This window comes from Oryctolagus cuniculus, chromosome 17, assembly GCF_964237555.1.
Source record: "Oryctolagus cuniculus chromosome 17, mOryCun1.1, whole genome shotgun sequence".
In the NCBI taxonomy this organism is placed as follows: Eukaryota; Metazoa; Chordata; class Mammalia; order Lagomorpha; family Leporidae; genus Oryctolagus; species Oryctolagus cuniculus.
Genome location: NC_091448.1, coordinates 23,330,764 through 23,356,672, shown reverse-complemented (window position 1 = coordinate 23,356,672; position 25,909 = coordinate 23,330,764). Strand labels below are relative to the sequence as shown.

Here is a 25,909-nt window from a genome sequence, read left to right as displayed (position 1 = left end):
AAGGAGACCAGCATGGGCTGTCAGGCAGTTGCAGGCATTTTGCAAGTGAGCTAGTGGATGGAAGATATCTATCTTCCCCCTCCTCGTCCCACCCTATAGCACTCTGCCTTTGAAATAATAAATCTTTTTATTTAAATATTTTATTTATTTGAAAGGCAAAGTTACTGAGAGAAAGGGAGGGAGAGAGGGAGAGGGGGAGACAGAGAGGGAGAGAAGGAGGGGGGGAAAGAGAGAGAGGGAGGGGGAAGAGAGGGGGCAGAGGGGAAGAGAGGGAGAAAGGGAGAAGGGGAGAGAGGGCGAGAGGGGGAGAGAGGGAGAAGCGGAGGGGGAGAGGGAGGGGAGAGAGGGAGGGGAGAGAGGGAGGGAGAGAGGGAGGGGGAGAGGAAGGGAGAGAGGGAGGGAGAGAGGAAGGGAGAGACGGAGGAAGTGGGAAAACGACATGTTGATTTTTTTTTTTTTTAACAAAAATTTCAAAATAGGGGCAAGCACTGTGGTATAGTAGGCTAAGCCTCCACCTGCAGTGCCAGCATCCCATATGGGTGCCAATTCCCTCCTCTTCCAATCCAGCTCTCTGTTTATGGCCTCAGAAAGCAATGGAAGATGGCTCAAGTTCTTGAACCCCTGCACCCACATGGGAGACCCAGAATAAGCTCCTGGTTTCAAATAGACCCAGCTCCAGCCACTGTGGACATTTGAGGAGTGATTCAGTGGATAGGCAGACCTTTCTCTCTGTCTCTCCCTCTGTCTATAACTATGCCTCTCAAATAATTAAGCAAAATCTTTAAAAAAATTTTTTTTCAAAATAACAGGTGGCAGCCGGCACCGCGGCTCACTAGGCTAATCCTCCACCTGCGGCGCCGGCACACCGGATTCTAGTCCCGGTCGGGGTGCTGGATTCTGTCCCGGTTGCCCCTCTTCCAGGCCAGCTCTCTGCTGTGGCCCGGGAGTGCTGTGGCGGATGGCCCAAGTGCTTGGGCCCTGCACCCGCATGGGAGGCCAGGAGAAGTACCTGGCTCCTGGCTCCTGGCTGCAGCGCACCGGCCGCAGCAGCCATTGGAGAGTGAACCAATGGAAAAGGAAGACCTTTCTCTCTGTCTCTGTCAACTCTACCTGTCAAATAAATAAATAAATAAATAACAGGTGGGCATTTGGTACAGCATTTAAGACATCACTTAGGTTGGCTCTGCCCCTGACTCTGGCTTCCTGCTAATGTGTACCCTGGGAGGCAGCCAGGTGATTGCTGAAGTGGTTGGGTCTTACACCTACAAGAGAAAATCAAATTCAGTTCCCAGTGCCTGGCTTTGACCTGGCCCACCCCAGCTACTGTGGGCATTTGAGGAGTGAACCAGTGAATGAGTCACTTCTGGCTGTCTTCTGCTCTGTGTCTCTGCCTTTCAAATCAATAAATTTTGTTTCTAAATTTAATTTAAAAAATTTTTTTTAATTTCAAAATAATTTTACCTTTGGTTAGTGTGAAATTAAACTCTTATGATTCTTGGGTATTCACTCTAAAATCAATATATTTTAAATTCAAGGGTTTGGGGCCAGCGTTGTAGTGCAACAGGTTAAACCACCACCTACAAGCACCAGTTCAACTCCTAGCAACTCCACTACTGATCCAGCTCCCTGCCAATGCATCTGAGATAGCAGCGGAAGATGGCTCAAGTACTTGAGCTCACCATCCACATGGGAAACCCAGATGGAGTTCCTGGCTCCTGGCTTCAGCCTGGCCCAACCCTGACTGCTGCTGCCATTTAAGGAGTGAACCACAAATGGCAGATTTTCTGTGTCTCTTGCTCTGTCTTTCCAATACATCAATCTTTAAAATTAAATCAAAGGTTCCACAAAATATAAAATTCCACATATCACATTATGTATTCACTTCATAAGTTACCTAGGAATTAAACCTAACCTGTGAAATTTCTTTAAATTATAATATAGAGTACATAATCTACATGAACTATGTACAGTAAGTTATGTCTGTGGTGAAAAAAACTTCTCTTATTTATGTATTAACATCCTGATGAATATATTGTATTGGATTTGGAAATTCTAAAATTCCATTTATTTTACTTCCAAATTTCATACATTCAGTCAGAAGTCTTCTCCCAATCCATTTTCCTAAGAGTGTCTTAAGCAGGCTTAAGTCCACATCTTTTCCACAAACCAAAACAGCCTCAGAAATACACAACCTTGACCATCACAAATCTGCAAGTGGTGAAATGACTGAGGAGAAGCCCAGCAGCTGGTGGGGCCGGGTGCCCTACAGCACCCTGAGGGCCTGCCCCTGCGGCCAGCAGCGAAGAGAGCACAGGTCACTCTATCTTCACCGTCTGTAGCTTGTCCTTCACTTGGATTGAGGAACGCACTGTGTATTTGACGCGTTTTGTTTCCTAGAACATATTCACTCCTATCTCGTTTGATGAGAGGGCAGGTAATTATTCAGTGCTGCTCCAAGGCTGTTGGAGGGTCACACAAGAAGACACAGCAGGGGCCCATGGGGCAGTAGTGTAATCCTCCATTTGCAGCACTGGCATCCTATATAGGAGCCGGTTCTAGTCCCGGCTGCTCCTCTTCCAGTCCAGCTCTCTGCTGTGGCCCGGAAAGGCAGTGGAGGATGGCCCAAGTGCTCAGGCCCCTGCACCCACATGGGAGACCAGGAAGAAGCACCTGGCTCCTGGCTTCGGATTGGCAAGGCTCCGGCCATTGCAGCCATTTGGGGAGTGAACCAGCAGACCTTTCTGTCTGTCTCTCCTTCTCACTGTCTGTAACTCTACCTCTCCAATAAATAAAATAAATCCTTGGGGGGGGGGGGGGGGGCAGGCAGCTGGCTCTGTGGTATAGGGGGTTAAAGCCCTGGCCTGATGCACCGGCATCCCACATGGGTGCTGGTTCTAGTCTCGGCTGCTCCTCTTCCAATCCAGCTCTCTGCTATGGCCTGGGAAAGCAGCAGAAGATGGCCCAAGTCCTTGGGCCCCTGCACCCACGTGGGAGATCCGCAAGAAGCTCCAAGCTCCTGGCTCCTAGCTTCGGATCAGTGCAGCTCCGGCCACTGTGGCCATCTGGGGAGTGAACCAGCAGATAGAAGACTCTCTGTCTCTATCTCTCTCTGTAACTATCTTTCAAATAAATAAATAAATATTTAAAAAAAAGAAGAAGACACTGCCACACGCCATTCCCCTCGTCCCACAGGACCTCACTGCCCGACGGGCTGCAGTACATCAACAGCAGTGGACTGAGGCCTCCACACAGAGGCAGGGCGACTGCAGCCACCCTCAGTCACGGCCACTGACTCAATGTCAGTGAGCACGGCCTCCACTGCACTTGACCTGCTGTTACGTCATCTGATTCCCAACAAACCTTAAGGATTTGGAACCTGGATTCCCTTGGTTCTACTGAATAACCAGGGCGCCCAAACTTGCTCCCGGCTACACAGCTGGCATGTGTGAAGCCAGCGTTAGGGCCCAGGTGACTCTGACTGCAAAACCCATGCTCTTGGGGCCGTGCTGTGGCGTAGGGGGTAAAGTTGCCACCTGAGACACCAGCATCCCACATGGGCACTGGTTAGAGTCCTGGCTGCTCCACTTCTGATCCAGTTCCCTGCCAGTGCACTTGGGAAAGCAGCAGAAGATGGCCTGAGTACGAGGGCCCCCACACCCACGTGGAACACCCAGAAGAAGCTCCTGGCTTCTGACTTTGGATCAGCCCAGCTCCAGCCACTGTGGCCATTTGGGGAGTGAAGCAGCAGATGGAAGACCTCTCTCTCTCCTTCTCTTTCTGTAAACTCTGCTTTTCAAATAAACAAATTGAAACAAAACAAAACACCCACGCTCTTAAGCACTCAGCTGCCACACACCAGGTGGAGGAGGTCCCCCCAGGCAAATGCACAACCGCCTGCACCAGAGGCCACCAGCCCTCGCGTACTTGACGGCGCCCACGTCCTCGGCGTAGCGTTGCATCTCCTCCCGGGCCCTCTCCTCTCGCAGCTCCCGCTGGAGCTCCTCAATCTTCTTCCGCTCAGCCTCATGCTTCTGCTCGGCCTTCCACACTTTCTCCACATTGCGCAGGGTCTGCGGGTGCCAGCTCTTCTTCAGATTCTGTAAACGAGAGGGGGAAACTCGGGGAGTGTAACCGGCCCCGCCTCATTCACCCCTCCCACAACCAATTCACACGGCGGCAGACAGGGTGGGCTGCGGCACGTTCAAGTATATAAAGCTCCAGGAGAGAACAGGCCCTTCCTGCGCTCCCTCCAAACACCTCACTGCATACAAGTCCTACAAGACAGGAGGAATGAGGCAGGGGCGGGAAGGCACATATTTTGAAAAGCAATGGAACTCAGGCTCCTTTGGTACTGAGCATTTCCTTTTTTAAACCGAGAGCTCCAAAATGCTACCCCTCTCTCCAAACTCCTACAAATAGTGGAGCCAACTCACTAATAAATGTGGGAAAGCAGCAGAAAATGGCCCAAGCACTTGGGCTCCTGCCACCCACATGGGAGATCCGATGAATCCCTGGGAAGTGAATCAGCACGCGGAATCTCTCTCTCTCTCCCTGTAACTCTGCCTTTCAAATAAATCTTTAACAAACAAAAAGGCCCTCAACTCAGCTCTCCCACATGGCTGGCAGGACCCAAGCATCACTGTGGCCCGCAGAGTCCACATCAGAGGAAGCTGGAACCAGAGCTGAGTCAGGCTCAAGCTCTCCGGCAGGGGCTGCGGGCGTCTTAGCCCCTAGGCTGAAAGCCTGCTGGTCCTACTCTAATGAACACACCTTGTCTGACCTCGAGCCCACTTCACTCCTAAGTCCCCACACTCGCCTGGTTACAACCCACCTAAGACACCTTTCAACTTTCCTCCCCAGGAACCTCCCCTAGGTTCTGAACCCCCCTTGACCCTCAAAGAATGCTGCTTCTGGCTCTCCTCCCATCATCAGCCTTGCAGTTCCTCAAGCAGAGAAAATTTCCTGGAGGAAACAACAGCTAAGAATAATGATAAATTGGCCTGGTGATGTAGGAAGTCAGGAGTACAGAGACCGACTTCCAGAGGAAAGAGAGAACCCACCACATGTCACTCTGTGTGGCTGGGAGAGGAGCACCAGCTGGCAGGAGTGGGGGTTCCAGATGAAGCCAACTAAACAAGGAGATGAAGGACCTTAAAGCCATGAGAAGAAATTGTACTTTAGCCTGCTGACAGCAGGAAACAAACTGTCAAATGCAGGTGAAAGCATCACTAGTCATCATGTGAAAAACAGACTGGAGAGAGCCGGCGCCATGGCACAGTGGGTAAAAGCCACCGCCTACAGTGCCGGTATCCCAATTGGGCGCTGATTCAAGTCCTGGCTGCTCCACTTCTGGTCCAGCTCTCTGTTATGGCCTGGGAAAGCAGCAGAGGATGGCCCAAGTGTTTGGACCCCTGTATCCACATGGGAGACCAAGAAGAAGCTCCTGGCTCCTGGCTTCTTATCAGCTCTAGCCATTGCGGCCATTTGGGGAGTGAACCAGCGAATGGAAGACCACTCTCTCTGACTCTGCCTCTCTGTAACTCTGCCTTACAAATAAATAAATACACATTTAAAAAGAGCAAAGAGAACATTATAAATAATGTTATAAAAAAAACAAACAACAGATTGCAGAGAGAGCCAAGACTAGAGATGAGGAAACACATTAAGAAGAGTGACGGGCTGGCGCTGTGGTGCAATAGGTTAAGCCTTCGCCTGCAGTGCCCAGGCATCCCATATGGGTGCCAATTCGAGTCCCGGATGCTCCACCTCCAATCTAGCTCCCTGCTGATGGTCTGGGAAAGCAGATGATAGGCTAAGTCCTTGGGACCCTGCACCCCACATGGGAGACTCAGAAGAAGCTCCTGGCTCCTGATCAGCCCAGCTCCAGCTGCTGCAGCCATTTGGGAAGTGAGCCAGTGAATGGAAGACCTCCCTCTCTCTGTAACTCTGCCTCTCAAATAAATACATAAATCTTAAAAAAAAAAAAAAAAAAAAAAAAAAAAAAAAAAAAACACTAAATGAGAAAATACACACAAGAACCTGACCTGTGGAGTGTCACTGAGCACTCCTGTTCTTCCTTTTCCCTCTCCCTTCTTTTTGTGAGCTGGGTCTGTCCTGTTATCCCCCCGTCCCCCGACACCCCTTCTTGTCCCTCTGTCTTCCCTTCCCTCTGTCCCTCAACTTCAGGTGACTTTGCCCACCAGGGGACACGTGGCGATGTCTCGAGAAATTTTTGATTGTCACTCTGGGGAGAAAGGTGCCACTGGCGTTTAATGGCTAGAGGCCAGGGATGCTGCTAGAGACCCTACAATGCACAAGACAGGCCCACCACCATCACCTCACATCCATACCCACGAAACACAGCTGGCCCAAGCTGCCAATAGCGCTGAGGCTGAAAAACCCTGGATCAGTTTTCCTGGCAGTTGCCTGAAAAAACAGCCTAAACTAAACAGACCATTATGGGGCCCTAGAACTTATCCTACTGTGATCAGTTCCAACAGGGCTACTGCACAGGGGGCTAAGCTGATGCATCTGCTGACTGGATTTGCTTCATTTCCAAGAGGTTAGTATTCCACTGATCTTACACTCACCCTTGAGAGTGTACTTGCCCCACTTGGAGCCTTAACCCCTACAAATGAATTTCAAATTAAGAAAACTGTCACTTCAGAATTGTACTAGGGCTGGCGCTGTGGCATAGTGGGCTAAAGCCTCCTCCTGCAGTGCCAGCATCCCATTTGGGCGCCAGTTCAAGTCCCGGCTGCTCCTCTTCCAATCCAGCTCTCTGCTATGGCCTGGGAAAGCAGTGGAGGATGGCCCAAGAGCATGGGATGCTGCACCCACATGGGAGACCTGGAAAAAGATCCTGGCTCCTAGCTTCGGACCGGCCCAGCTCCAGCAGCTGCGGCCATTTGGGGAGTGAACCAGTGGGTGGAAGACGTCTCTCCCTCTCGCTTTAACTCTACCTCTCAAAATAAATAAATATTTTTTTAAAAAAAAAGAACTGTTTTGGCCGGCACCGCGGCTCACTAGGCTAATCCTCCGCCTTGCGGCGCCGGCACACTGTGTTCTAGTCCCGGTCGGGGCGCCGGATTCTGTCCCGGTTGCCCCTCTTCCAGGCCAGCTCTCTGCTGTGGCCAGGGAGTGCAGTGGAGGATGGCCCAAGTGCTTGGGCCCTGCACCCCATGGGAGACCAGGAGAAGTACCTGGCTCCTGCCTTCAGATCAGCGCGGTGCGCCGGCCGTGGCGGCCATTGGAGGGTGAACCAACGGCAAAGGAAGACCTTTCTCTCTGTCTCTCTCTCTCACTGTCCACTCTGCCTGTCAAAAAAATAAAAGAACTGTTTCTATGAAGTACATTAAATCTGTTCTCTGTATATCAATAAAACAAACTGTCACATAAGTGCTATGAATTCAGAAGAAAGCTCTGTCAGTACAGATCAGAACGCAGCATGGAAGGAGGAATGAAAGTGAGAAAGGTGGGACCTTTCTTAAATGGACCCCTTAAAAATGGCCGGCTCAGGACCAGGGGACACCGGGCGCAAACTCCTAGAGCTCAGGCTCTCAACTCCTGGCTAAGGAAAGGGGCTGTATCCCAAGAAAATATACACAAAGCAAAGGACACGACAGGGCCTCGACGTCTGACTCCTTCCCTAGCCGTGGTTCCAACTGTCCCCCTCCCGTCCCACCTCCCACAATTTCCAGCCGCTACGGCCCCGACCCAGACAGCCACCCTTCGCGACACCCCTCGCAACAGCCCCCCCAAATCGCAGCTCCGTCTCCCTGCGGACCTAACGACCCCTCCTGCCAAAGGCAAGGCTTCGTTGCCATGGTTACCCACCTCCTCTCCCTCCACCTCCCACTCCCACCCCTGCCATTTTCCAGTCGGTATCTCCGGCCTCAGGCCTAGCTCCACTTACCAGGTCTCCGCCCCCCATGACGGTGGCGACGTTTCCTCACTACGCAGATCTGAAAGACTCAGGGAGGATCCGAGGAAACACAGAGAAATACTTCAGGGACAACTGAGCAGGATCTAGTCCCGAGAGACACCGGCCGTCTCCTTCCCCACCAGATGTAGGGGCCACTTCCGGGAGTAGCGTCATCTCCCTGCGTCGGCGTCGCGGGGCGGTGACGTTTACGACGCTGTCGCGCAGTGTGGTGGTGGCCTCACGTACAGTTTCCGGCCCTACCTGCGGCGCCGTCGGGCGTCTTACTCGGTTGCCGGTTGTCGGTTGAGCCCCCGGCTGCCGTGGGCTCCCCAACGCTGGTTTCTCTAACAGTGCGCCCGGGCGTCCGGCTCTGAGCTCCGCTCGGCGTCGCCCGAACGAGACCCCGGGTGGAGCAGCCCGGCCACCTCCCCCGGCACACAGCCCCGCACACCGGTTTTGCGAAACGGCTTTTCACACTGGCGCTTTCCTCAAACCTCGACTCGCTGCCATCCCCGTGGCTCCAGGTCTATTTTATGGAGACAGTAGAAAACATCAGATCGAAATTGTCAGCCCATATCTTTGGAAGCGGACAGCTTCCTAGTGCCTTCCCTTCCCAGGGAGCACGCGTGCTTCCCTCCTGCGGCTTTGCTGGCCGCTGCCTCTGCGTCCCGTCCCTCCCAGGCCGTGTGACCGCTTTCTCCCCTCCCTGTCCCCTGGATCTCCTTCCGCACGGGCCCTCCGTCACCAGCATTTCTGCCACGTTCACACGATCCCATTCCTCCTCCCCAGGGTCTCCAGGAGTCCCCCCGCCCTGCGTTTGAATCATGGGCACGTTGCAGGCGCGGTGGTCGGGACTGTCTTTAAGCAAACATGTTTCTCCCGCACCACCGGCCGGGTTTTCCTCTTCTCGGAGAGTATCTCTTTTTCTCCTTCCCTTTGTCTCTTACATTCTAGCTTCTCGTAATCGGCCCTCCTTGTGCTGCCAGCTCCTCACAGGGCCTCAGCTGCCACAAAGAAGTGGCTGCGCCCCAAATCCTTGTCTCTGGCCGTGTTCTCCAGGCTCCAGAGTTGTCAGTCTGGCTGCTAGGCATTCACAGTGCACATCCGCAGCACAAAGGGAACTCACGGTCTCCCCTAATCCAGTGCTTTTCGACTCTGACGACCACCTGTCCATCCAGACTTCATTCTAACCTCTTCCTGACGTCAACATCCCGTCAAGCACCAAGACTCCCAGCTGCTAAAGATCTCTCAAATCCGTGATTTCTGTCCATCCCCAATCAGCACCAGCCTGATTCTGGTCGCCGAACTCTTTGGTGAGTCTCGTTTCCCCCACCTTCCGTGTTATTCTTTTTTTTTTTTTTTTTTTTTTTTTTTTTTAAGGTTTATTTTCTTGAAAGAGAGAGAGAGAGGGAGATAGATTCACTCCCCAGTTGGCCACAATGGCCGGAGCTGCGCTGATCCGAAGCCGGGAGCCAGGAGCTTCTTCTGGGTCTCCTACATGGGTGCAGGGGCCCATGCACTTGGGCCATCTTCTACTGCTTTCCCAGGCCATAGAAGAGAGCTGGATCGGAAGTGGAGCAGCCAGGACACGAACTGGTGCATATATGGGATGCCAGCACTGCAGGCGGCAGCTTTACCCACTGCACCACAGCGTGGGCCCCCCATGTTATTCTTTACCACTTTATTCATGTAATAGCTACAAATGATTCCTCCAAAATGCAAATCTGACTGCATCAACTCCCTGCTTTAAACTGTCCATAGCTCCCTATTATTCATAATGGAAAGCCTACATCTTTCTCAGAAGCCTACATTTTTATTTTAAAGATTTATTTATTTCATTTGAAAGGCAGAGTTACAGAGAAAGTTAGAGAGGTCTTCCATCCACTGGTTCACTCCCCAAATGGCCACAACGGCAGGAGATGGGCCAATCCAAAGCCAGGAGGCAGGAGTTTCTTCTGGGTCTCCCATGTGGGTGCAGGGCCCCAAGTACTCTGGCCATCTTCCACTGCTTTCCCAGTTGCATTAGCGGGGAGCTGGATCTGAAGTGGAGCAGCCAGGACACGAAGCAGCGCCCATATGGAATGCTGGCACTGCAGGCAGCAGTTTTACCTGCTACACCACAACACTGGCCCCTGAGTGTCTTCTTAAATACCAAAGATTCCCAAGCCATACCCTGACCCACTGAACGACCTTTTCTGAGGTTAGTTTTCATGGAAAAATAAATGAAATGGTCATGTCGCAAACCTGAAAACATGGCTGCGTGTTTGGTGCAGCAGTTAACTTGCATCCGGCATCAGCACACCTGGGACAGGTCCTGGCTACTGTAATTGGAATCTGCCTTCCTGCTGGGAGGCAACAGATGATGGTCCAAGTATTTTGGAGGGGGGTAAGAGTTCTTTACATGTCCTGGACACCCCATTTCTTTGTCAGATATGTGTTTTGTAAATAATTTCCCCTCGTCTGTAGCTTAACTATTTTTTTTTTTTTTTGACAGGCTGAGTGGACAGTGAGAGAGAGAGACAGAGAGAAAGGTCTTCCTTTGCCGTTGGTTCACCCTCCAATGGCCGCCGCGGCCGGCGCGCTGCGGCCGGCGCACCGCACCGATCCGATGGCAGGAGCCAGGAGCCAGGTGCTTTTCCTGGTCTCCCATGGGGTGCAGGGCCCAAGCACCTGAGCCATCCTCCACTGCACTCCTGGGCCACAGCAGAGGGCTGGCCTGGAAGAGGGGCAACCGGGACAGAATCCGGCGCCCCGACCGGGACTAGAACCCGGTGTGCCGGCGCCGCTAGGCAGAGGATTAGCCTAGTGAGCCGCGGCGCCGGCCTAGCTTAACTATTTTTTGAGCGTATCATTTGATTAGCAGACATTTTAAATTTTGCTAAAGTCTATTTTCCCCATGCTAATTGTTTTTGTCTGAGAAACCTTTTCCCCATCCTCACGTCAGAAAGCTATTTTCCTCAAACAGCTTTATGGTCTATGATCTTTCTCCAATTAATTATGTCTGCAGGGTGCCACATGGATATCCAGTTAGTTACTCCAGTATGATTTTTTAAATTTAGTTTAGTTTTATTTGAAGGGCAGGCTGACAATGCCAGACACAGAGACATTCTCTCTACTAGTTCATTCCCCAGATGCCCACAACAGCTAGGGCCAAGCCAGGCCAAAACCAGGAGGCAGGAATTCATCTGGGTTTCCCGCATGGGTAGCAGGGCCCAAGCACATTAGCGGGAATGCTGGGTAGCCAGGATTCACACCAGCAGCCCGATATTGGATGCAGTGTCTCAGCGGTGGCTTAACCTGCTGCACCAGAACATCTGTCCCTCCAGCATGATGGTTTTTGGTGGGGGGCAGCCCAAAGGCAGGAGGCTGCAAATCCACATGTGTCTCCCACATGTGTGCAGGGGCCCAAGCACTTGGTCATCTTTTTTTTTTTTTTTTTTTTTTGACAGGCAGAGTGGACAGTGAGAGAGAGAGACAGAGAGAAAGGTCTTCCTTTGCCGTTGGTTCACCCTCCATTGGCCGCCGCGGCCGGCGCGCTGCGGCCGGCGCACCGCGCTGATCCGATGGCAGGAGCCAGGAGCCAGGTGCTTTTCCTGGTCTCCCATGGGGTGCAGGGCCCAAGCACCTGGGCCATCCTCCACTGCACTCCCTGGCCACAGCAGAGAGCTGGCCTGGAAGAGGGGCATCCGGGACAGAATCCGGCGCCCCGACCGGGACTAGAACCCGGTGTGCCGGCGCCGCTAGGCGGAGGATTAGCCTAGTGAGCCGCGGCGCCGGCCCTTTTTTTTTTTTTTTTGACAGGCAGAGTTAGAGAGAAACGTCTTCCTTTTCTGTTGGTTCACCCCCGAAATGGCCGCTATGGCCGGCGTGCTGTGCCGATCCAAAGCCAGGAGCCAGGTGCTTCCTCCTGGTCTCCCACCCGGGTGCAGGGCCCAAGCACTTGGGCCGTCCTCCACTGCCCTCCCGGGCCAGAGCAGAGAGCTGGACTGGAAGAGGAGCAACTGGGACAGAATCTGGCGCCCCAACCGGGACTAGAACCCGGGGTACTGGCGCCGCAGGAGGAGGATTAGCCTAGTGAGCCGCGGCGCTGGCCACTTGGTCACCTTTTGCTGCTTTCCCAGGCACATTAGCCGGGAGCTGGATTGGAAGTGGAGCGGCAGGGCCCTGAACCAGGGATGCTCATATAGGATGCCAGCATTGCAGGTGGTGGCTTAATCTGTGTCACAATTGCTGAGCCCAAAATTATGTTCTTTAGATCTGACAAAAATATCCCTTCAAAATTTAGAAATGCGTCTATTAGAAATCATATCTAGGGGCCGGTGCTGTGGCACAGCAGGCTACTGCCCTGGCCTGAAGAACCTGCATCCCATATGGGCGCTGGGTCGAGACCCAGCTGCTCCATTTCCAATCCAGCTCTCTGCTGTGGCCTGGGAAAGCAGTGGAGGATGGCCCAAGAGCATGGGATGCTACACCCACATGGGAGACCTAGAGGAAGCTCCTGGCTCCCGGCTTCAGATCGGCACAGCTCCAGCCATTGCCGCCAATTGGGGAGTGAACCATTGAATGGAGGACCTCTCTCTCTCTGCCTCTCCTTTCTCTGTGAACTCTGACTTTTAAATAAATAAATCTTTAAAAAAAAAAAAGGAAATCATATCTAGAAAAAGTGGGTACATATTTGTAAAAGGTACATATCTTGGGGTCAGCGCTGTGTTGTAGCTGGTAAAGCTGCCGTCTGCAGTGCCTGCATCCCATATGGGCACCGGTTCAAGTCCCGGCTGCTACATTTCTGACCCAGCTCTCTGCCATGGTCTGGGAAAGCAGAAGATGGCCCAAGGTCTTGGGCCCCTGCACCTGCGTGGGAGACCCAAAAGAAGTTCCCAGCTTCAGATTGGCTGAGCTCTGGCCATTGCAGCCATTTGGGGAGTGAGCCAGCAGATGGAACTCTCTCTCTGTTTCTGCCTCTCTGTAACTCTGCCTTTCAAATAAATAAATAAATGTTAAAAAAAAAAAAAAATGGTACATCTCTTTCTCGGGCGACAGTTGCCCCTCTCTGCCAGCTGCACGTGAACATGTCACCTCCCATCAGACTGCAAGTTCCCTGATCAGGGACCCTTCTTCCATCTTTTAAATTCACAGCAGCTTTGCTTGTGCTCCATTTGAAAAATAGGGAGTGAATGGACATCTTTGTATTTACTCCATCATACATCAGATTGTTAAACTGTGTTCACAGCTTGCAGGCCTAACCTTAAATCCTAGAGTTAGAATTTCCTCTAGGACTCTGCCCTCAGTGAAGCCTGGGGCTGGGGGTCCTGCAGAAGCTTTGGCCTAGTGATGACTCAGATGGTGGCAAGCACTAGTATTTCAGGACAAGAGGGAGCTGAAATGTCCTTGTCTTTCCCAGAGATGCTGTGGCTGGCAGTTTTTACTCTTTCATTTAAAGGACTTACAAAAAAGAGGAGGGGGCACCCGGATTTGAACCGGGGACCTCTTGATCTGCAGTCAAATGCTCTACCCCTGAGCTATACCCCCACACCCTGTAAAGGTCTCTTCCTTGTCCACTTTATGGTGACTCAATGCAATCAGTTTCCACCCACACAAGAGTGCCAGCAGGCTTTGTGTTCCGAAGCCTCACCTTTTATATCTAACATCTGCTCTGGCTTTTTTCTCGGCCACCACTCGACAGGGTGGAGACACTTAAAAGATGACATCCTGCAAAGCAGCTGCAAAGGACAGTGACAGGACCCAAGCAGAGAAAATGCCCCAAGTCCAGTATGACTGTACCTGAAGACTGGGGCGGAAAACTGTCGTCTGGTTTACCTGCTGGCTTTTGGTGAACTGAGACCGCTGAGGATTTTGGATGGAAATCCCTCTCAGAGCAGCCCACCACGCCTGGGGCCATATTGCCTGCTGTGCCAGACACTGGAGCCAGCTTCTGACCCCAGGGCCCTGCCCATGCAGCTTGCTGGGGGTTAAGAGTGCCTGCTTGCAATCACACCGCAGGGGGTGGCCAGGCCTCTAGGCTCCTTGGCCCGGGAGTGCAAGGTCAGTGCCCTGACAGACCCTGTCTCCTCTCACTTCCCCTCCAGGGTGTAAAGCAGATGAGGGTGGGGAAGCTAGCCTGCCCCTCCTCTCACCTCAGGGAAGAAGCAATGCACTTGGAGACACAAAGAAGATTTTTTTTTTTTTTACATGTAAAATCACATGGAGAGTCCATCTAAACATCTGTCTTAGCAATTCAGGTGGAGGACAGGGGAGGGGAGAGAAGCTGTTAGAAGAGGGGGAATGGCGTGACCTCTCCAAAGACGGAAAGACGCTGGCGGAGGGCTGGGGTGTTCCTGCGGTAGCCAAAGCGGCCGTTGAACCCGGTGACGAGTTTCAGATCCCTGTTGTAGTGGTCATGGCCGGTCACCTGCTGGAGGGAGTGCCCTTGGGGGCAGAGTCAGAGGCATGAGGCTGCAGCATGCAGCCCCTCCTGACTTCCCACTCCCATGCAGCTGCCCTCAATCTCCCGATGTCCTGCACCTCGCCAAGGCTGGTGAGGTCAAGGACATAGAAGGCTTCCCAGAAAGCAAACCCCGTGGCAGGCTTCCTTGCAGGAGGACCTTGAAGAGCATGTCCTGGGACAGCAGGGCTCAGAAACTCTGGGGCTCGGGCTGAACTTGTTTTGCTCCCAGGGGAAATGAGAACATTTCATGTTGCCTCTGACCCATCTGGAGAAAATGGGTGACATCAACTTGGCCCCACGGTGCAAAGGATCACGTGACTAGAGGGTGGTGAAGTTGGGGTGGGAGGAGGCTTGGGATTCCAATCTCAGCTCAGCCCTTCTTAGCAAATCAGTCTGAGTCGGTAAGTCAGCTGCAACAGGGAATAGTGGGAGAGTCGAAGACATTACAGTAGGTGCTCAATACATGAATGTTAGGGAAGGGGCACTGGGCCGGCATCTGCTCACCCTAGGAGAAGCGGCCCAGGGCTTCCTCCCCAGCCAGGCCCCTCTGCAACCCAGTTTGTCTCTGAGTGGAGGGACAACAGGGAGGCTGGAAAGGGAACGGTGACACTTGCCTGCCCCTGCCCAGTTTCTCCTGTTAAGGTATCGCTGTCCTTGCCCGAAGATGTGGAAATAATCTACTATCCAGCCGTCTCTTCCTGTGCCACCATGATCCTGCAAGTGAGCAAGAACACAGATGCCCATCAGTGGCCTCGGGGACAGTGCGGGGTGCGGCCCCTGGGCACGAAAGCCATCAGAGACAGGGTACTGGGCCCGGACAGACTGTATTTCACCACCCGAGGATGCGCAGCTGGGCGGTTAGAGCCTCAGTCTCTGTTGTCAGGAAGGGCTCCAGCTCCAGCTCTCACCCCAGCAAAGGGCATGCCCTCAGGCCAGCTACTCGGCTTTTGTGGAGTTCAGCTTCCTCATTACTAAAAGGAAGGTTGCTGTGAGACTTTAGTGACTTAGTTCAGCTATAGGGCCTGGCCCAGTCTAGATTTAAGAAACATGTAAATGAAACACACAGGGTGTTTTTGATGATTAAAGAATGCTTTCAAAGCTGTTGAAGTTTCCCAAATGTGTACAAGGGTACTTCAAAAAGTTCGTGGAAAAATGGAATGAAAAGATAAGTTTGTTTTGGCGCAAAACAATTTTGGAATCCATGTGTAGTTTTCTTCTCATGACCAGCATTTTCCACGAAGTTTGTGAAGGGTACACACCGCGTGATTTCCGTGCTTTCACAGACACGTTCTTCCCTGCCCTGGCGCCCCAGCCGCTGGCTCCTTCTGTCCTTAGTTAGATGAGCAGAGGCACTGCTCTGTGTCCAGATCAGCAGGGCTGGGGGGCTTCAGTACGTTCCTGGACAAACGAGATTGATAAAGTGGGTTTCCCATGACCTTAGGAAGGCACCTTTGCGCATGCACGGGCCACACAGGCACGCACACCAGCCCTGTGGGCCACAACAGGGGGTCGCGGAGTAAGCCCCTTCCCCCGAGCACCACGCTAAAACAAGTGCTGGGGCAAATGAAGCTGTCCACCAACAGCCTCGGGGTCTTCGGTCCCGGAAGCACTGTGGGGGCTAGCGCAGGAAGTGAGGTTGTCAGGTTGGGAGAGCTCCTTCGCTTCTGCTCCGCGGTCCCGGGAGCGAGCTCCTCCCGCACGCTTGACGCCACAGGAGGGCGGTGCCAGTTCCCTTTGTCCTGCTCGGTGAGGGCTCGCGTATTGTAGAATTCGGAGTGAGGTCACCCCAAAGGGCGGGCCTGTGACGTTCCAATGGACGGTTGCACCGATGAGTTTGGGAGAGGGCAGCCTTGAGCCCTGGCCGCTGCTCTCAAGTTCTGGGGCAGACGGTGCTGGCGCCCGGGCTCCACACCTGTCACTCGGTTTCCCGTTTCTTTAAGAGAACCGAGGGGCTGCGCGCACGAGCGAGTCTGGGAGGTCGGCCCCGCCACTAGGGCGAGCCCCAGGCCGGTGGAGAAAGTGGGGTCCTCCCCGAAGCTCCCTACCTGACCGGTCTTGCGCAAGATGGGCGGAACCACGTGGCTCTGGAAGTACCGACGCGCGTGGTAGTCCTGTTGCGCGTTGTAGGGCGGAATCGCAGACCACAGCTTGGGCCTCGTGCGGTCATAGGCGCGGGCCACACTGCTCACGGCCACCCCGTCCAAGATAAAGCCCTTCTCCAGCCTCAGGGGGCACTCGTACAAGTGGGACATCCCAAGCTCGGCAGCCCTGGGGGCTCTTCCAGCAGGAAATGAGGGCCCCGGTTGGGAACTCCCTTGCCCATTGTTACGTACATATGTCATGTCAAGGGCCCCTGCGCCACAAACCCTGAGTTGCCTGGGTAGGTCCTTAGAGCATTGGTGAAGTGATTGCTTGGCCCTGAAGTGAGAGGTGACCAGGAGGCGTGCCGACGGAAGACAGAGATTGAGACAGGACTATGGAGTGTGAGCATTTTGAGTACACTCGGCCAGCTCCCTGGCTGTTATTGTTTTGTTTTGTTGTTGTTGTTTTTTGTTTTTGTTTTTGTTTTTTTGTTTTTTGACAGGCAGAGTGGACAGTGAGAGAGAAAGAGACAGAGAGAAAGGTCTTCCTTTTGCCGTTGATTCACCCTCCAATGGCAGCCACGGCCAGCGCATCGCGTTGATCCGAAGCCAGGAGCCAGGTGCTTTTCCTGGTCTCCCATGCGGGTGCAGGGCCCAAGCACTTGGGCCATCCTCCACTGCACTCCCGGGCCACAGCAGAGAGCTGGCCTGGAAGAGGGGCAGCCAGGACAGAATCCAGTGCCCCGACCGGGACTAGAACCCGCTGTGCCGGTGCCACAAGGCAGAGGATTAGCCTATTGAGCCATGGCGCTGGCCTGTTATTGTTTTAATATATCAAATTATTGGGTGGGAAAATCACTATGTTCCTAAATCTGTATATGTGAATTACATGAAATTTGTTCACCTTAAATTTAAAAAAATATTTTTTTTTGACAGAGTTAGATAGTGAGAGAGAGGCGCCGTGGCTCACTAGGCTAATCCTCCACCTAGCGGCACCGGCACACTGGGTTCTAGTCCCGGTCGGGGCGCCGGATTCTGTCCCAGTTGCCCCTCTTCCAGGCCAGCTCTCTGCTGTGGCCAGGGAGTGCAGTGGAGGATGGCCCAAGTACTTGGGCCCTGCACCCCATGGGAGACCAGGAGAAGTATCTGGCTCCTGCCATCGGATCAGCGCGGTGCGCCGGCCACGGTGCGCCGGCCACAGCGCGCTGGCCGCGGCGGCCATTGGAGGGTGAACCAACGGCAAAGGAAGACCTTTCTCTCTGTCTCTCTCTCTCACTGTCCACTGTGCCTGTCAAAAAAAAAAAAAAAAAAGATAGTGAGAGAGAGACAGAGAGAAAGGTCTTCCTTTGCTGTTGGTTCACCCCCAAAATGGCCGCTACGGCCAGCATGCTGTGGCTGGCGCATCACACCGATACGAAGCCAGGAGCCAGATGCCCCCTCCCGGTCTCCCATGCAGGTGCAGGGCCCAAGCACTTGGGCCATCCTCCACTGCCCTCCCGGGCCACAGCAGAGAGCTGAACTGGAAGAGGAGCAACAAGGACAGAACTGGTACTCTGACCGGGACTAGAACCCAGGTGCTGGCGCCGCAGGCGGAGGATTAACCTAGTGAGCTGTGGCACAGGCCAAAAAAATATTTTTTAAAGATTTATTTATTTGAAAGTCAGAGTTACACAGAAGAGAGGCAGAGAGAAGTCTTCCATCTGCTGGTTCACACCTCAATTGGCTGCCGTGACCAGAGCTGTGCCAATCCAAAGCCAGGAACCAGGAGCTTCCTCCGGGTCTTCTCATGCAGGTGCAGGGACCCAAGGACTTGGGTCATCTTCTGCTTTCCGAGGCCATAGCAGAGAGCTGGATGGGAAGAGGAGCAGCCGCGACTCAACCTGGTGCCCATATGGGATGCCAGCACTACAGGTGGCGCCTTTACCTGCTACGCCACAGTGCTGGCCCCTAAATTTTTTTGTTTTGTTTTGTTAGTATTTATTTAAGAGACAGGAAAACGGGAGATCTCCCATCTGCTGTTTCATTTCCCCAAGTGCCCAAAACAGCAGCTGGTTCCTTTTATTTTCATTTTTTTTAAAAAATTTATTTTATTTATTTGAAAGGCAGAGTGACAGAGGAAGGTAGAGACAGAGAGAGGTCTTCCATCCACGGGCTCACTCCCCAAATGGAGCTCCGCAAAGGCTGGAGCTGGGCTAATCTGAAGCCAGGAACTTCTTCCGGGTCTCTGACTAGGGTGCAGGACCCCAAGCACTTGGGCCATCCTCCACTGCTTTCTCAGGCACATTAGCAGGGAGCTAGATTGGAAGTGGAGTATCAGAACCTTGAACAGGCGCACATATGATAAGCTGGCACCGCAGGCCAGGGCTTTAACCTGCTACGCCACAGCACCACAGCATGTCCCTCCTTTTTTATTTGAGAGACATGGGCTGGTTCATTTCCCAAATGCCTGCTACAGCCCTGGCTGGACCAGGGTGAGGCCAGGAGCCAACTCAATATAGATCTCCTACGTGGCTGGTGTTAGGCTTAATGAGTTTAGGGTTCAAAGAAGGCAAGGAGGCAACCAGTTCCAGTAGAAAAGACTATTTCAGTGGGGACAGAATGCAGGGGCCAGGTAAAGAAAGTAGGGGTTCAGCCTGCTGGGCCACAGGGGTTTTCAGCCAGGCTTCCTTCCATTTGGGCAGCAGGCACAGGCCCCGAAGCAGCTTGTTGGGGGAGGTGCGGGCACTACATGGACCCTGAGAGGGTGGCTGGGGGACTTGCACAAGGGTCCTTGGAGGTGTTTACAATGCATGGTCTTAGCAGTTTGGAATGTCCCAAGTGAAGGGCTTTCCTGAGCAATAAAAATCCCATTTGCCTTTAGATTATCTGTGCCCAGTTTCATCGGGCTTGGGCATCATAGGCCTAACAGGTAGCAGAGATCCAAGTTCTTGAGCCATCACCTTCTGCCACCCAGGGTGTGCATTAGCAGGCAACTGGAATTGAAGCACAGCTGAGGCTTAACCCAGGTTCCAAATGGGGTCTTCCTGGCTGCACCAGACACCCACCGCAGCTCCCCGTTTTAAGAGCAACGTGGTCTTTTCTCCCAATGTGTATTACAGTTTCCCTAATCTGGCTCCCTTAAGGCTTGCACTCAGAATTGGTAAGAAAGTTCAGATAGCTCCTACTTCCAACTCTTCATTTTGCAGAGCTGAAAACTGAAGCTCAGATTCCCCAAATGTCGTTAGTGGCGACTCTAGAACTCAGGTCATCTAACTTGCGATCAGATCAGGGGCCACACCTCCCCCCGCCCACCGGATCTTTGCATTAACTGGTATTCATCCTTCTACAAAAACAGAAGTGGGTCCATCATAGCATTTTCCCTTCTGCTACTCTAATGCGTATGCTTGTTGTAGAATACAGCATAAAATGTTTCGTCTGGTTCTGACTCCAGCTGATTACTTCCTATGTTATTTCTCCCTAATAAATCCTTACATAGATGTTTATATGTCAATGCACCTTCTACAGAGTACTCACAACCACCCCCTAAGGTGCAAATTAACCTAACTAGACCGATATCAGGGGCTTAGGGGATTTACTTTTAACTTTTACTTAGAAAAGCAAAACAAATCTCCCATCTGCTGGTTCACTCACCAATGCCCCTAACAGGGGTGGGTCTTGTGGCACAGCAGGTTGAGGTACCCTTTGGGACACCTGCATCCTGTAGTGCATGGCTGGAGTCCTGGCTACTGCACTTCCAATCCAACTTCCTGCTAATGCATCCCGGGAGGCAGGCTTATGCTTGGACCCCTGCCACAAATTCCCAGCCCTGGCTGTTTTGAGCTTTTGGGATGTGAACAGATGGAAGATAAACATTAAAACACACACATACGACACTGCCTGGCTGGGTGCTGGTACCCATCCCAGCTGCCTTACTTTAATCCAGCTCCCTGCTAATGGCCTAGGAAAAGCAGATGGATCAAGTGTTTGGGCTCCTGCCCCCCATCCCCACACACACATGATGGGAGATCAGGATGATGCTACTGGCTTTGGTCTGGCTCAGGCCTGGCTGTTGCTGTCCTCTTGACCGAACCAACAGATCTCTAACTCTTGCACTTTCAAATACACAAATGCCCCAGTGACTAAAGCCAGAACTGGGAGTTCAATCACAATCTTTCACGTAGGTGGTTGGGATCCAAGTACAGGAGCCACCCCCTGCTGCCTCCAAAGGTACACTAGCAGAAAGCTGGAACCACAGCATGTTTACATGGGTTGCAGTCTTCAGTGTTGTGCCAAACACTTCCCTGGGATGTATTTCATTTTTGCTAATACTTTTAAGATACATATGGAGCCAGATCTGTGGCATGGCAGGTAAAGCTGCCACCTGCAGTGCCGACCTCCCATACGGGCGCTGGTTGGAGTCCTGATCGCTCCACTTCTGACCCAGCTCTCTATGGCCTAGGAAAGCAGTGGAGGCCTGGAAGTTCTGGCCATTTGGGGAGTGAACTAGCAGATGGAAGGTCTTTCTGAAACTCTGCCTTTCAAATAAATAATCCACATTGCCTGTATTACACAGCTACAGAAAAAAAAATCACTAGTTCTGGCCATGTCTTTTTCACTATCTCAAAAGCCTTCCTCACCATAGGACACTCAGTGTACATGAGGTAACCTGTCACCAACTAGCATTTAGTATTTGCAGTTTAGGGACTTGAAAGCCTACAGCAGAAATTGAAAATACCAGAGCAAATGTTTAGCTTAGAAAACCCAACACCCGTAGTGGAGATCCTGGTTCAACTGCCAGCTCGATGGCACCTTCCTGCAAACGCACATCCTAGGAGACAGCAATGGTTGTCCCTGCTGCCCACATGAGACTGGGCTTCAGCCTGGCCCACCCTGAATTTGGGAAGTGAATCTATAGGTATATCCATCTCTCCACCTGTCAAATAAACAAGCTTATGGCCATTGGTTCATTTCCAATGGCCAAAGTTAGGCCAAGTCGGAGCCAGAAGCCCAGAACTCCATCTAGGTATTCCCTGCCAATGGCAAGGTGCATCAGCAGGGAGCTGTATTGGAAGCAGAGCAGCTTTGGCCTCTAGGATGGTATCTTTGTTTACATATGCCCATGGAAAGCCTGAACAGTCTCATTTTACAAAGAAGCAATGGGTAGGGTGTGTCAGGAGGTGTAGAAATGAACAGGAATGCAAGGACTGGGAGCAAATACTTTTTAATGGGTTATTTATCTTTTTTACAAATACACTGGAGGATCATGCAATGCTGCCTGCATTGGATGCAATCCTAGGCCACAAGTCTGCACACTCCTTTGCAACTGGTCCAGTGATGGCAGAACCTGCGTTAAAAAGAGGGACAGTTAAGACATGACAGAGTTCCTTGCTTGTACCCCTAGACCAGAGTTAAATCATTCAACCTCAGACACAGTGTTCTTACCTTTCATCTCGCCTTTATTGTTTACTATGACTCCTGCGTTATCTTCAAAATAAAGAAACACGCCATCTTTTCTCCGGTAGGACTTTCGTTGTCGAATCACCACTGCTGGATGGACTGAGGGGGAGGAAAGGACAACAGTCACTGACCTGCCAAGCCCCAGAGCCGCCACACAAGCAGCTCATCCCTCTGGACAGAACATATACTTCTGAGGCCGAACTATCAACCTCAGGTTATATTCCACTCAACTGTGTGTCAAACCCCCAAGAAAGCACACACCTGATCTGTAAGTTAGTTCAAAAGAACTTGTCAGAATTAAAGATGTATTTAATGTGTCAAGCTCTATATTAACTCATTTACATGGCAACTGCCCCCAAAGAAAGCCTTCAACTGCTAGTGTGCATGAGGTGCACTTGAAAGTGGATGCAGGAAAAAGGAGTAAGAAGTTTACGGCGGGGGGGGGGGGGGGGGGGGCACGCATTGTGACACAATGAGTTACACTGCCATTTGGGATGCCCATATCCAGTATTAAGTGTCCATTCCAGTCCAGGCTACTCTGCTTCCCAGTTTCCTGCTGATGAACTTGTGAGGGAAGGCAGATGTCGGCCCAAGTACTTGGGTCCTGGCCAACCATGTGGGACACCCAGATGGAGTTCTGGACTCCTAACTTCAGCCTGGCCCAGCATGGGCTGCTGAGGGCACTTGAGGAGTGAACCAGCAAAGAGAGGTTCTCTCCGGCTCTCCTGTCACCCTGCCTCTGCAATAAGTAACTTTAAGTATCAGACAAGCTATCTAGGTAAGCAGCCATGGGACACTTACTGAGGTAGCCTTGTCGACCATGGCACATTCCTCTCTATTCACAAACTACTAACGCTCACCAATGCATGAAGCAGATGACGCTACAAACTTCCAGTCCTGCTCCCTCCTCCACATTTCTGGGCTTTCGTGTATAAGTCTATATCCAAGGTGAGGAGATATACTGCTCAGCTGATACAAGGACTAAAGAAAACAGTAACAGAACTGGAAAATCACAAGTACAATTAAAACCACCAAGTGTTCTCCGGTCTGTCCCACCACTGCCTGAGACCGACAGTATCCTCTGCGGCCACCGCACCACTAAGGAATGGCTGTTTGCTCTGCTCTTCTCTGACAGCTCCCCGGTCACCTGCAGACCCAGGAAGTGTTCTGAGAAGAGGAAGAAGCCCTTGCATCCTCTTCCCCGACACTGACTAATCAATACTTAGTCACAAGCAGTGCCCACACCTTCAAGTGATATTCAAGGGAACAAAGCATGATTTCTGACCAAAAAGACTAAAACCCTACTGAGACGCACGGAGGCGCATGGAGTCGGCTGCAATCCAGAGCGCTGACCTGTCACATGACGTGTACTCCAAAGGGTGGCTCGATGTCTGTGCAGAGCAAGACACCCTACAGCAGACACAGCATAAAGCAGGCAAGGGGAGAAGTTGAGAAAGGAAATAGTAAAAGTTCACTGGATACCCCAAGTTCTTAAGCCAGACAGGACAAGCTGGAAGTGTCCCAAGGCCTCCCATTTCAATGTGTACACCTGGGGTCAAAGCTTTGATGGGGGTAACCATAAACAAACAATGAGCAGCTCCTTGTACCCATAACCTTGCATTCATCAATCCATAGTCTGCCTGGAAGCATACCATCTGTTATTCTGTGCTCAACCAAGTGCTAGGCAACAGGCCAGATGCTCCACACCCTCAGCTCATCAGCTGGCCTCACAGCACTTGAAAAACTAGCGAACTACTTGATTCCCTTTCAAACCAGTATTCCCGAAAAGGAAACTCACCTGAGTGATCTCCCCTGTCCAGCTAAGTCTCTGACCAAGCATACATTCTCTCTCACACACACACACATTCACGAAGCACCACCATGTGCACGTGTAGCCAAGGTATCAGCCAAGAACTGAACACATGCTCTGGTCAAGGAACCTTAAATAGAGAACACCTTCTATGTCGCAAAAAAATCCCCACTGGCATTATCTGTTGAGGGGCTAAGGAAGATGTCATCAAGGCAGTGAGCTGGGCTGGGCTATTTCAGGCAGGAGGCACAGTGAGTAAGATCGACCTGAAGGGATACTGGCCAGAGCACAACTCCAACTGGAAAGGAAGAGAGCTGGGGCCCACAGCCAGCAGAAGAGAGCCGAATGTTAAGTTCCAAGGGGACAGACCTTGGCTTCTATAGGTGTAAGCATGGGAGGCGGTCGACAAGGGGCTGATGAACTGAGCTGGGGAAGTGGCAGGGTAAACACGCCAGGCCCAAGTGAGAAGCAGCTCCCTAGGGCACAACTCCTACTTCGGCTATTCATCTCTGATGGTCTCTCACCAGCAATCAAGCGTGCAAGTGGTCTGTCTGCAGGACTCACGGTCCACTTCCCGACACTCACCCTTCTTCCTGAGCTCCGGTTTGCCTTTCTTGACCGTGGCCATCACCATGTCACCCACGCCAGCGGCGGGAAGTCTGTTCAGCCGTCCCTTGATCCCCTTCACAGAGATGATATACAGATTTTTGGCTCCTATGTTAAGATACAAGCAAAGCTTCATTTTTTAACAAGGTAGGCAGCTCCACCAGTGTTCCAAGTCTCTCCAGCTCTGCTCCCCGCCCCCATGGTTTGTCCCCAACAGTGGAACGTCTTGTCACACCACCGATTGAAGCAAAACAGCACAACATGCTGCCGCTTCACCCAAAAGCGGTGCTTTTGGCTCTGCCCCTTCTGGACGGCTCGATGGGTCATTAGCAAAGGCCCACTGAGTGCTTTTAAAAGGGGGGATGTAGCAGGCGCCAGCCAAACTCACCCGTGTTGTCGGCGCAGTTGATCACGGCGCCTACCGGAAGACCCAGGGAAATCCGAAATTTCGCGCCGGAGGACCCGCCACGTCCTGCGGGTAGGAAGGGAGACAGGGTAAATGGTCACTGAACGGACACGGTCCAGAGTCTCACTGTCAATAATAAGCTCATTGCACGCGCTTTCCCGGACTATACATGCACACCAACTTTTTCTAGGCCTCCATTTAGTCTCTTACTGGGTCCCACCGCCTCGGCCACCAAACAGCCAATGCCTTATTACCATACTTATGTGGAGATTAAGGGGCTTGGAATAACTCAATTCTCGCTCCAACTTGGCAACAGTTCTTCCTACACGGCGAGAGACTGCCTAAGTCCTCCTGCCTAAGCCTTTGCAATTTGAACTTCACCAATGCCAACGACATGCACGGAATAAGGATTCCGTGCTGAACGCCCCAGGACCACCACCCCCGCCACTTTCGAGCGATCTCGCTGTGCTCTCGCGGTGCCTCTCATCTTTCTCTCTGGCCCGAAGGAGAGCAGAGCGCACTAGCTGCTTAAAGCCTCCGCTCCCGGCGAGCCCGGTAAGCTCTACGCGGCCGATGGCGAACGATTCTCTAAAGCCCAAAGCTCACCTCGCTTCGACATCTTGGACGCCGGAAAGGCACAGAAAGGAAGTAGGCACAAAGGACGCTGGGATATGAACTTCGATGCTCCGCCCACTTCCGTGACGGGCAGTTTGTTAAACCCGCCCCTTCCCGAGGGCGCTGAATTTCTACGTAATAAATCCAGGACGTCCACTGGGGCTCTGGCTGCGAAGTGGAAGGTTCGCGGAGACCGTTTTTGCCGAAGTGGTTTGAAACCCGGGCTCTCCACGCTGCGAGTCGAAAGTAGATGAGGACATGCAAACATTGATTTGTTGTTTTACCCAGCAGTCTCTTTTGAGCACTTAGCATGTGCCAGGCATTTCTGAAGACCAGGAATTCAGAAATAATTAAAATGTGGATTGTGCTATGTGGGGCTCCCCAAGAAACAGAGGCCCGGGGTGTGAGGATGGCGAGCTCGAAACAGTTTCATTAGGACGTGATACAGTTGCGAAGCGGTATTGCAATGCTACAGATCATTCCTGTCTGTGTTTTGCATATACGGCATTACTCGCGTCAACCCCCCGCCCCCAGCTTCTTTCCTACCATCGATATTCAAATATTTATTGAGCGCCTACTTTATGCC

General features: G+C 52.2%; 3 protein-coding genes, 2 long non-coding RNA genes and 2 other non-coding genes across 8 annotated transcripts in view; 2 read left to right on the top strand and 5 right to left on the bottom strand.

Annotated features, from left to right (window-relative positions):
* The window catches only part of CWC25 (CWC25 spliceosome associated protein homolog), a 34,411-nt gene extending 19,325 nt beyond the window's left edge, over positions 1-15,086 (bottom strand). The window contains exons 1-3 of one of the 2 annotated variants that reach the window (XM_002719332.5): positions 14,984-15,086; positions 7,916-8,450; positions 3,925-4,097 (exon numbers count right to left, since the gene is read on the bottom strand). In XM_002719332.5, coding sequence (XP_002719378.3) covers positions 3,925-4,097; positions 7,916-7,933 — 191 coding nt within the window. In that variant the 5' untranslated portion in view covers positions 7,934-8,450; positions 14,984-15,086. Of the gene's footprint in view, positions 1-3,924; positions 4,098-7,915; positions 8,451-8,871; positions 9,023-14,983 lie in introns of those variants that run through there. The other variant, XM_070060799.1, reaches the window with a different exon arrangement.
* Positions 9,099-14,135, top strand: LOC138846105 (uncharacterized). The gene is made up of 2 exons (XR_011383494.1): positions 9,099-9,237; positions 13,608-14,135. It is a non-coding gene; the product is annotated as an uncharacterized lncRNA (long non-coding RNA).
* Positions 13,382-13,453, bottom strand: TRNAC-GCA (transfer RNA cysteine (anticodon GCA)). Its single transcript has one exon. It is a non-coding gene; the product is annotated as a tRNA-Cys (tRNA).
* SPMAP1 (sperm microtubule associated protein 1) lies at positions 14,083-16,679 on the bottom strand. The gene is made up of 3 exons (XM_002719333.5): positions 16,415-16,679; positions 14,984-15,083; positions 14,083-14,350 (listed from the first exon to the last, which is right to left on the bottom strand). Exons 1-3 carry the CDS (start codon positions 16,619-16,621, stop codon positions 14,193-14,195), a joined length of 465 nt encoding a protein of 154 aa, XP_002719379.4. The 5' UTR covers positions 16,622-16,679; the 3' UTR covers positions 14,083-14,192.
* Positions 16,552-24,387, top strand: LOC138846107 (uncharacterized). The gene is made up of 2 exons (XR_011383496.1): positions 16,552-16,852; positions 17,907-24,387. It is a non-coding gene; the product is annotated as an uncharacterized lncRNA (long non-coding RNA).
* On the bottom strand, positions 21,635-25,421 carry RPL23 (ribosomal protein L23). The gene is made up of 5 exons (XM_002719334.5): positions 25,315-25,421; positions 24,691-24,774; positions 24,282-24,410; positions 21,872-21,985; positions 21,635-21,773 (listed from the first exon to the last, which is right to left on the bottom strand). The coding sequence occupies exons 1-5, from the start codon at positions 25,325-25,327 to the stop codon at positions 21,691-21,693; spliced, it is 423 nt and encodes a 140-aa protein (XP_002719380.3). The 5' UTR covers positions 25,328-25,421; the 3' UTR covers positions 21,635-21,690.
* Positions 24,527-24,662, bottom strand: LOC127484532 (small nucleolar RNA SNORA21). The gene has a single exon (XR_007911593.1). It is a non-coding gene; the product is annotated as a small nucleolar RNA SNORA21 (small nucleolar RNA).
* Positions 25,422-25,909: the final 488 nt, after the last annotated feature.